Source organism: Akebia trifoliata, chromosome 14 (assembly GCF_017979445.1).
Source record: "Akebia trifoliata isolate Shusen 1 chromosome 14, ASM1797944v1, whole genome shotgun sequence".
Taxonomy (NCBI): Eukaryota; Viridiplantae; Streptophyta; class Magnoliopsida; order Ranunculales; family Lardizabalaceae; genus Akebia; species Akebia trifoliata.
This window is the reverse complement of record NC_141388.1, coordinates 31,928,679-31,939,400: the sequence shown is the minus strand read 5'-3', so window position 1 is coordinate 31,939,400 and position 10,722 is coordinate 31,928,679. Positions and strand designations below refer to the sequence as shown.

The 10,722-nt window shown below is 31.3% G+C and overlaps 1 protein-coding gene across 1 annotated transcript; it reads left to right on the top strand.

Annotated features, from left to right (window-relative positions):
- The first annotated feature begins 789 nt into the window (after positions 1-789).
- LOC147386783 (O-fucosyltransferase 20-like) lies at positions 790-5,624 on the top strand. The gene is made up of 6 exons (XM_086422937.1): positions 790-1,560; positions 2,207-2,375; positions 3,737-3,826; positions 3,963-4,246; positions 4,341-4,599; positions 5,049-5,624. The coding sequence occupies exons 1-6, from the start codon at positions 935-937 to the stop codon at positions 5,283-5,285; spliced, it is 1,665 nt and encodes a 554-aa protein (XP_086279063.1). The 5' UTR covers positions 790-934; the 3' UTR covers positions 5,286-5,624.
- The last annotated feature ends 5,098 nt before the right edge of the window (positions 5,625-10,722 follow it).

Here is a 10,722-nt window from a genome sequence, read left to right as displayed (position 1 = left end):
GCACGTGCCCTAGGACTAGTCCTTGGACATGACCATAATCTATAAATTGGGTAAAAGTTTAGATACGGACCTGGTCCATTATCTACAAGGATACCAGATTATCAAAAATAAAATAAAATTATAGGTCATACTTAGTATATATGTAAATTATCATAAATCTTTATAATTGTAAATTTTTTCAATACTTTATTCTTAGTAAGTGCTTGGTTGCAATATTATATTATAAAATCTAATAAATGGAAAAAATGTATTATTGCAAAAAGTCATAAAATCAAATTTAAAGTCTTGTAAGATAGATGTCTGAGTTTGAAATTTTGACAAAGAAAACTACAAGTTTAGAGACTAATGACCATATGTTGAAATGAGAATTTGAAACTTAGCATTCACGCTCAAAAAATAAAGGTAAGAAAATAAGAGTAGCAAAATTTTGGTTCAAATTACTAATCACTCACAAAAGAAAGTATTAGCAAAACGCCATAAAATCATCATATTGCTAAGTTTTGCTAGCCTAAACCAAATATATCAATATGTTTAAATGGATTGGATCGACTTTGTCCAAATCATAATATTTCAAACTTGTTTTGTAAGTTAGAAATTATTGAGGGGTTTTATTGTCCATTAATTTGTAAAACACGCAATACTTAGTCAACGAAATTAGAATTACAAAACTTTCATTTAATTTACAAGCAGCACTACTTTGATGCTTGAGCGCATCAAACAAAATAAATAAATAAATAAATAAAATTTCAAAACCATTTGAAAAACGTCTCTCTACTTAAATAACGCGGTCCAGTTCGCGTTCCTGCCACCATCACCGCATTAAAATCCAAGTTTTCTTCTCTCTGTGTTTCTCTAAGATATTAAAGAAAAAAGAAAAACTAAACTTGAAGAACAAAGAGCGAGAGAACAATTGAAGCTTTTCTTCTATGTTTTAATGGCGAAATCGAAGAACATCAAGTATAAACTGTCGTACATTTCAGTTCCATCTCAAATAATACACTCTCTCTCATCTTCATCTCTCCAATCTCTCCTTCTCTCCCCGACAAAATCCTCTAAAACCACAAACAAGTTCTTCTTCTTCATACCCAGTTCAAGAAATCCTAGATTTTGGTTCTTCTTTCTCTTCATCTTCGCTTTCTTTGGAATGTTAAAAATGGGTTACAATCTTGACCCTTTGATTCCATTCTCACCATACCCATGTTCAACTTCTCAATCTCTCCAATCCCTCCAATCTCAGGCCTTCATGTCAACTACTGTAGAAGAATCTGACGGTGAGATGGTTAGGGAGGACGGAATGGAAGAAGAGGAGGAGGAGAGAGTGGAGTTCTGGAAACAGCCGGATGGGTTGGGGTATCGTTCTTGTTTGGGTTTCAGCGAGGAATATCGACGGTTCAGTAGAGAGATCATAAAAGATCGGTCAAAGTATCTGATGGTTGTGGTTTCAGGAGGGATGAATCAGCAAAGAAATCAGATTGTTGATGCGGTTGTGATTGCTAGGGTTCTTGGTGCTGCTTTGGTCGTTCCAATCTTGCAAGTCAACGTAATCTGGGGTGATGAGAGGTAAAAAAAAAAAAAAAAAAAAAAGATTTGATTTACCAAATCGTTCACTGATTTAAATTTTTACCAAACAGGAAAATCGACATTAAATTACAAAAATGCTCTTCTCAAAATCGTGATGTTTAATAATAGTAATAGGTACTAAGGGTAGTTTAGTAATTTAGAACAGTTCTTCCTATTTGGGATTTTATTTTTTTGTTGATTTAACAATTCGTTCATTGATTTAAATTTTTACCAAACAGGAAGAAAATCCACGTTAAATTAGAAACAGGGGATACCCTTCTCAAAATGTGCTGTTTAGCAGTAATTTACAATACTTCTTCCCATTTGATAAAAATTTAATTTCGAACATTGTGAATGGTAAGTAGTAATTACCGTTTTTGAAATCAAAGTGAATTATGAGATGAAATGGGAATTTCACAAATTTCTCTACTTTTTACAAAAATACCCTTCTAAAAAAATGCTGTAAGGGGTAATTAAGTAATATAGAATAAAAAATGATGGAAGCGCTGAAATGGGAATTTCGCCAGATTTCTCTACTTTTTTTTTTTTTGTCGGTAATTTCCCCTAAATTTTTCATTTTATTATAATTTTATATAATCAAATTTTGATTTTGATTTTTTGATTTTTATTTTTGGGTGTGGTGCAGTGAGTTTTCTGATATATTTGATTTAGAACACTTCAAGAGAGCTCTTGCGGATGATGTAAGGATAGTTTCATCACTGCCGTCCACACATCTGATGTCAAGACCAGTGGAGGAGAAGCGGACCCCACTCCATGTTTCCCCACGTTGGATTCGTGCACGCTACCTCAAGCGGGTATGTATGATGTCTAACATCTTCTACAACAAATCCTCACTTTTATTTTAAATTTCATTTTTTATTTTGTGTTATTAATTTGATTTAAAAAAATATAAATATCTTAATCAAATGTATAAATCTCCTACACTTGTGATGATTATTCCTTTATCCTTACACTTCGAGATACATACCAATGCTAAACCTTTACAATCTTTATTCTAAGTACTGGTGTGGTACCTGCCAAAGAAACTTTGATATTAAAGTCAGATTGACAATCTTATATTAATTGGAATAATCTTTAGTTCCCTAGTTGTTTGATGATTGTGATTTACAATATTTGTGATTCTCGTTGTTGGTTATGGACATGTTGACTAAAGCGTTTATAATCCGGAATCACATTTGGGTTCCATACTCTTATAAGTAGGTACATGTTCCTTCTAGTTTTGTGTCGCATGTGGTCTTTAAGCAGCAACGATCCCATGTCGTATGTTAGGGAGATGAGCTCTCATGTTGTTAGCCCTTTTGCTAACAATCTCTATGCATCTGATCAGATGTTCTTGGTGCATTCTCCAATTGTTATGGAAAGCTGCTATTGGCACCCCAACTTTTACTTATTACACTTCAATTAAAAATAAAGTAAGTGAATGGTTGAGAATAAATAAAAGTTGGTGTGCCAATGGAAGCTCTCTCATTTCTTTTTTGCTAGATTTCTAGTTTTTGGGTCTGCGATTTTATGAGCCTAATTATAATTGTAAAGTACTACTAAAATTGTTTGAATGAGTGTTGTAATATTGAAATTATAACTTGAGCAAACCTTTGTAATATTTGAAGAGTGTGTTTTAATCTTTAATTGGGGTTCTAAATAATTAAGAAATTTCGGTGTAATTAGTAAAACTTAGGGTGTTAATAGCAGCTCTCTTGGTATGGTAGTCTGTAATCCATCACCAAATTGCACTATTACTGTTTGAACTGTTCCAAATTAGCTTAGACTACCCATGTGTTACAAGTGGAATTTTGCTGGTTTATATCATATAAATAAAAACTGGAACTCAGTGAAGTTGATCAATCAAGAACTTTAATACGGATTGAACAATCATAGCTGTTTGTTTAGTGGGTCTTTTTAGCTTATTAATTCTCATTAATGTCATTTATGTTCTAGAGTCTGACCAGTCCAATGGGTGTAAATGGTCAAGCTAAAACAATTTTTCTCCTATTTGTCTTTACAGTTTTGTTGGATTAGTTTTACATATTATTTCAAGTGATTTTTTGTCAAGGAAAACTGTTTATCCTTATTATGAAATGATACTGACGAAATATGCTTATTTTAATGCCAATTGGCACCAGTCATCATTGATGCATTTTCGTGATATATGTTGCAGCTTAACAGGGAAGGTGTTTTGCTCTTACGTGGTTTGGATTCCAGGCTTTCAAAGGACCTCCCTTCTGATCTTCAAAAGCTTCGGTGCAAGGTAATTTGTGGGTATAATCTTACTGATATTATCCTATGTTGTATGTTTTGCGCTAAATTTTTTGAATCTAGTTTATGCTCAGTTTAGCTTTGATACTAAAAATATCAGATTTTAATTTCATCTTTGATCACTTTAGGTGGCGTTTCATGCATTGAGGTTTGCCCCACCCATTTTGGAGCTTGGAAACAAGCTCGCGGAAAGGATGAGAAGCAAGGGGCCCTACATTGCTCTACATCTACGCATGGAAAAGGATGTTTGGGTGAGGACTGGTTGCCTTCCTGGGTTGAGTCACAAATACGATGTGATCATCAACAATGAGAGGAAATTACGGCCAGAGCTTCTGACAGGAAGATCTAACATGACATATCATGACCGCAAACTCGCTGGGCTTTGCCCCTTGAATGCCTTGGAGGTTACCCGGTAACAAAAGCAACATTTTTTCCTTAAACCATTAGTAGTTATTGATTTTGTTTGTTCTTATCTTAATTTTTTTGGTTTATTATCTATGTTTTAGGCTACTTAAAGCACTTGGAGCTCCAAGAAGTGCAAGGATATATTGGGCTGGAGGGCCACCATTTGGTGGACAAGAAGCATTGCGACCTTTAACTAGAGAATTTCCTTATTTTTACAATAAGGAGGCCCTTGCCTTGGCCGGTGAATTAGAACCCTTTGCAAACAGATCGTCTGTTCTTGCTGCCCTTGATTATATCGTTTCCGCAGATAGTGATGTTTTCATGCCATCTCATGGGGGAAATATGGGCCACGCAATCCAGGTCTTTTCCTCTATCCTCATTAGCTTAAATTCTTTTCTTTTTTTGGGTTGGTTCCTCATTAGCTTAACTTAAGAGAGCATCTTTATTATCGTGGTGCTGCAATTTATAGTTCTATTGACTCAACAAAAAGATGAAAAGTGATCCACTTTAGTTTTGAGAGCTTCTATTGCCACACCAACTTTTGCTAACACTGCTGTTAGCATCTGTGTCTAACAATTTGCTTGTGTATGGGATCCGGTATTTTCTGAGTACTAATCTAAGGAATTACAAAAGAAAATTTTTCAACAAAGTTGTGAACTAGCATTCTAACATTGTACTTTCCCTCATAAATGTTGTTTTTTCTTAATGAAGCCACCAAAAAGTCTATTTTTGGTATATGGATATGGGTGCTTTAGCTTAATTTTAATTTTGGCATGTCTGACAAACTTATATTTTGTTGTTTGACACAGGGGCATAGGGCCTATGCAGGGCACAAAAAGCATATAACCCCAAACAAAAGAGAGATGCTACCTTACTTCCTGAATTCTTCTCTACCCGAACCCAATTTCAACAGGATTATAAGAGATCTTCACCGTGAATCCATGGGACAGCCAGAGCTCAGAACAAGCAAGACTGGGAGAGATGTTACTAAGTATCCCATCCCCGAGTGCATGTGTAATGACTCGAATGCAAGATCCTCCTCATGACAAAGATCACTAAGGCTTCCCTACAACATTGAACAATGGGTTTCGACACGTTACCCTTGAACTCATGCCCTTCAAAGGTGAAGAAGTTTATCTTTTGGGATGATTGAGCTTCTCGAGAGCTATTTTGGAATGCCAGTCAGCTATTTCTTTCTAAAAGTACGTTATGTTAAGCTTACGTATGTACGAGTGCGCGACGAGATGGGTGTCGAGCATCAAAGAGTGTTATGCTGGCTTTATTTTTTATTCTTTTTGGGAGAATTTTCAGAAAATTGTTTTCCAATTCTTTGTATTGCTTGTATGTACATTTGTATAAAGAAGTATTCTATTCAGGTTTCATCACACATTGTGCCAATTCATAAGAACATTTCCATTACATCCTTCTTAGTTATAGGGCATTATGGCCCACATGGATATCATGTTAGTAGATGATCCAACCACAAAGTTTATTGTCCATTTCTTAAATGCAACATTATTATTATTATTATTATTATAACTCTGTAATCACTACCTTCTACCATGCAAGTTATCTTTGTTTCCTCTATTTTGATTTTGCTAATAATGAATTATTTATCTTTGTCGGTTACTTAAAATTCGTTTTCCATAACAGCCAATTTTCATAGTTTTGTTTACTTCGTTTTTATTCACCTTTATTGTACAAATTAGTTGAAGATTAAGGGTTTTGTGGAAAACAAATTAAGGGCTTTTGGCAAGAGGTCGAAGATGTGGGGAACTTGGTCCTTTAATTTTGTTTGCTTATAGAAAATCATGGTCCAAGGGGTATGCATCACTTGGAAAACTTGGGGGAATATCTTAGTTTCACCAAAAACAGGAGTGTAGTAACAAAAAACTTCGTTTTTTTTGTTGTTGAAAAAGTCTCGTTTAAAATGCGTTTTGTACCTTTACTGACGAAAACAATAATAAAACTCGACTTTTTCAAAGAAACGTGTTTTAATGTTTTAAACACCACTTTTATATTTTAAACATGTTATTTTCCAAAAAGAGAAATCCATTTTTTTTGCAGGTTTATGGTTAATTTCTATGGCCTATGGTGGTTTGTTCTTTGATTCATTGTTTGAAATAAAATTTGATGATAATGCTTGATGTTATAATTCCTTTTTTGTTTGGTCTTTTTCAACACTGCTATTTTTCCCAGAAGATACATCGATTGTTAGACCTTTTTTTTATCATCCTAAGATATATATACTAGGTGTGGGAACATATTAACATACATAGATATTCTATAATACTTTTTTCTCTCAAAAATATATTATAAACTTAGAAATGTCTAATGTATTATATATATTACATTATGAATATATATATTTTTCATACTTTTAATATATATAATAATCATTTTTTCCCAATTTTTTCTCATTTTTTCTCCTCTTTTTTTTTTCCCGAAGTTTTCCCTTACTGTTTTAAATCCATACTCCGACTTAGTGACTAGGATTAGAAGAGAGGTCTAAATTCTCCTACCCTCCCCTAATAGGTAAATTAACAAGAGCTGTAAGTAAATTAAAACCAGTTAGATTACTTTATGACATTTATTTTTTTAATTATTATTATTATTATTTGTTTGTTCTTGGCAATTCTCTATATAAACCTATTTGGGATTCTTGTAAAATACATTCAATGTACAATAAATCTCCCCTTCTCTATTATTGCATCTAAAAGGATAAAGATTTCTTGCTCATTTATTCAAATTGCCCTTGAAGATACACACTATCATCTTAGAAAACTCAGGTCTTTTATGGGAATTGAGGTTATGAGGTAGGACAGTGGGGAAAGAGAATGTACCCATTTTAAAGAAAAATTGTTTTCTTTTTTAAACTTGTCCCGCATCACATCATCTGGGGATGAGGAAAAGGTTTCTTTTTCAAAAAGAAGTCTGGTGTTCCCTCTGGTAATTCTGTCCCAATTGTCCATAAATAATCAATGTTAAAAAGAAAATTATTTCTAGTTTTCTAATTTTCTTTCTAACTTTAATTTTAATTTAATTTCTAAAGGTGTGTTTATTGAAGCCCATTGTCTTCTAGCGCCCTTTAATGGGACATTGGCAGTTCATTTGTGTCTCTTGGAGGCTCTTTTTTGGGTCCGTTGGACTACATTTGGGGTCTTTAAAAAACCCTCTTATGGTTGTAGTTTTACTAGTCATTCACAAAGAGAGACATTCCTCCATATTGCTCATTTACTACTTTAGAACTCCAAATTTTACCTTATATTTGGATGAGTATCAATGTCAATAAATTGTTTTGGACTTATAGGAAAAATCAAAAAGATCAAAATCTTTGGAGCAATTCTGATTGATCAGTTTCCTGAATTGATGGATTTGAGGATTTATTATTGTTATACTTTAAGGTGTTTTAAAAAAAAACAAATAATAGATAAATGGGATTGGGTTTATTGGTCCCCTTGGTTTTCTTTGGAATGGTCCCTCTTTGAATCATTTCTTGCATTCAGTTAGGTGGAAGTACATTTGTACACCCCTTTAAAGGAAGGGGGGCTTGGGATAAGAAACATAAAAGATTGGAATGCTATTGGTCGCATAAGTTGTTTTGGAAAATGATTCGAAATTGAGATATTAAAACTTCCCTTGATCTGTGGATATGGATCCGTTTTTTTTTTTAGGAGTCGCCACCTAATTTTATAGTCTAGGAACAAAAAAAAAAGAAAAAAAAAAGACTCTAAACAGACAAGGACCATTGAACCACGAAAAGATTATGGATATGTGGATCGGGTTATAGGATTGGAAGGTGTTAGGCACTAATCCTGCTCGAAGAAAATTGATATATACTTTTTACAAATATTTATATTGCAAAATAGTCTAAATCTAGAATAAAAAAAATACCTTTCCTTTAATATGAGTGATTGCGACGATTGGTTCTCTCAGAAACTAACGGTGAACGTTCATTTGTGAATCTTTTCGCTTTATCTTTGTTGTTAAATCTATTTCTAATCTTCGAGATGACACTTTTTTTTTTTATAGATTTGAATGTTTTTATGGTTTCTTTGGGGTGTTTTTAGAGTTTTTGGGTATTTTTTAGGTTAAAAATTAGGGTTTGGGGTGTTAAGTATTGACTTGGGGTTCCATATTTAAGATTTTAGGAAGGTTTTGGAGAGTTTTTGACTTTGATTTTCTAGGATTTTTCTTGAGCTACGAGATTAGGTGGTGGTGACTCCTTTTTAAGAGCTTTATTGATAAGATTAAAATTTGATTAGGTTTCTTAGAGAGAAGATCTATATCTAACTAACTTGTTAAATTATTTAGATAAGATTTTAATTAGATTTTATTAAATTATTTTGAAATCTTTAGGATCTTCGGCGAAGGGTTTTTTTATCAAATATTAGGTGGGCCCCACTTGAATAAATGGACCACCACTTAAAATTTGGCCCATGAGCTTAATTAATTAAATTTATAGGTTCAAAAATTTTAATTTGATTTATTAAGATTTCACTTTACGTTAATTACTATTATAATTATTAATTTCTGATCTTCAAATTTTAAGGTTGGAAAATTATCGTTTTATCCTCAAAGAAGATTTTTGAGTTGTGATGTCTTTTTTTGATATTTTGGAATGTTTCATAATCAATTTTTTTTTGTAAGGAATTCAATGAGAGTATTATTTTGTCTCACTTATGGGTTTTTGACATAAAATGATCGTGGACCCTATAATGAATATTTTGATAATTTATAAAATTTTATCAAAATTTATGAAAATTAGTGAAATAATTTATTTGATTTTAGTTTATTGTTTTATATGTTCGAAATGATTTTTCTAAGCATAACGTGATCTCTAAGGACATTTTGGTGTTAGGAGTATTTTGGTAATTTAATCATTTATGATGATTTTCTCGTAAAACTTTTTTTTGCCTTAAAATGATGATTTCTATGTTTTTGGTCATATTTTTCAAGTGTAGTGTGATTTTTAAAATTTATTTACATGAAATATCTCATCCGAGCTTAGGAAACACATCTAGTAACAAATAAAAAACTTTAGAATATTCATCCATCATCGGGATTTATTATAATCGAGTTGATAATTGGTTAATCATGAGAATACAAAATGAGGTGTCTACAGATATTTGGAGAGCTCAACCTTCTAAATGATGCCTTTTGGGCTTGAAAATGGATTATCGAAGCTAGAACTTAGGCGACTAAGTATATCTTAGGATCATAATTGGTGATGGATCTTTCACAGATTTTGGAAAGTACAATGGTTAAAGAGTGGTTCTTTGATTGACAACTTTGGCAAACATCCTATTTAATTATTTCGATTTTCAATCTTGAATAATAGTTCAGATTTTAATTTTTCAATATTGAATATATAATTTTGATTTTTGATTTTTAATATTGAATATGTAATTCGAATTTTTGGTTTTTAATATTGAATATACAATTCAGATTTTTTATTTTTCAATTTTGAATATATAATTCTGATTTTCGATTTTCAATCTTGAACAATAGTTCAGATTTTCGATTTTCAATATTGAATAAATAGTGCAGATTTTCAATTTTCAATATTGAATGTATAGTTCACATTTTTGGTTTTCAATCTTGAATAAATAATTCTAATTTTCAATTTTCAATCTTGGACAATAGTTTAGATTTGCAATATTTAATATTGAATGTTTAGTTTAGATTTTTAATTTTCAATTTTTGATGTATAATTCAAATTTTCAATTTTCAATTTTGAACAATGGTTCAGATTTTCAGTTTCCAATCTTGAATATATAATTCAGAATTTCGATTTTTAATCTTGAATATGTAATTCAAAATTTCGAATTTCAATCTTAAATGTATAATTCAGATTTTTGATTTTCAATCTTGAATATGTAATTCAGATTTTTGGTTTTCAATCTTCAACAATAGTTCAGATTTTCGATTTTCAATTTTGAATATATAATTTAGATTTCAATTTTCAATCTTAAACATATAGTTCAGATTTGGGTTTTGACCTTGAATATATATAGTTTAGATTTTCCGTTTTTTATCTTAAACATATAGTTCATATTTTGGTTTTGATCATGAACATAAATTATATATTTTTTTATTATTGTGAATCTTTCCATATTGGCACAAGATCTTGATTACTTAATTTAATTGTCATAAATTTCGATTATGTTTTGAAATCATGTTTCCTAAATAACATATTATGATTATGTTGATCATGAACAATTGATTGTAAGTATATAAATTCAATTGCCAGTAAGAAATATTATTATTTTTTCTTTGTGTGAAATATCATTATTATTGGAAATTTTAGTATAATCAAATATTATTGGACAATTTAGGTACGGATAAATTCTATTAATTTTGTAATTGTTAAAGATCAAAGTGGTATAAATTAGTAAAATTTATAGAATATCTAAATTACATTAAATTATGGTTATCGATGATACACTATAGAACAATACTATTTGCAATTGCAAATTCAAT

Excerpts from the sequence above, each read along its gene's own strand:
- LOC147386783 (XM_086422937.1), top strand. The coding sequence starts at position 935 with ATGGCGAAATCGAAGAACATCAAGTATAAACTGTCGTACATTTCAGTT. Across the intron at positions 2,376-3,736 it reads GTGCACGCTACCTCAAGCGG|CTTAACAGGGAAGGTGTTTT; the intron begins GTATGTATGATG and ends TATATGTTGCAG. Across the intron at positions 4,600-5,048 it reads ATATGGGCCACGCAATCCAG|GGGCATAGGGCCTATGCAGG; the intron begins GTCTTTTCCTCT and ends TGTTTGACACAG.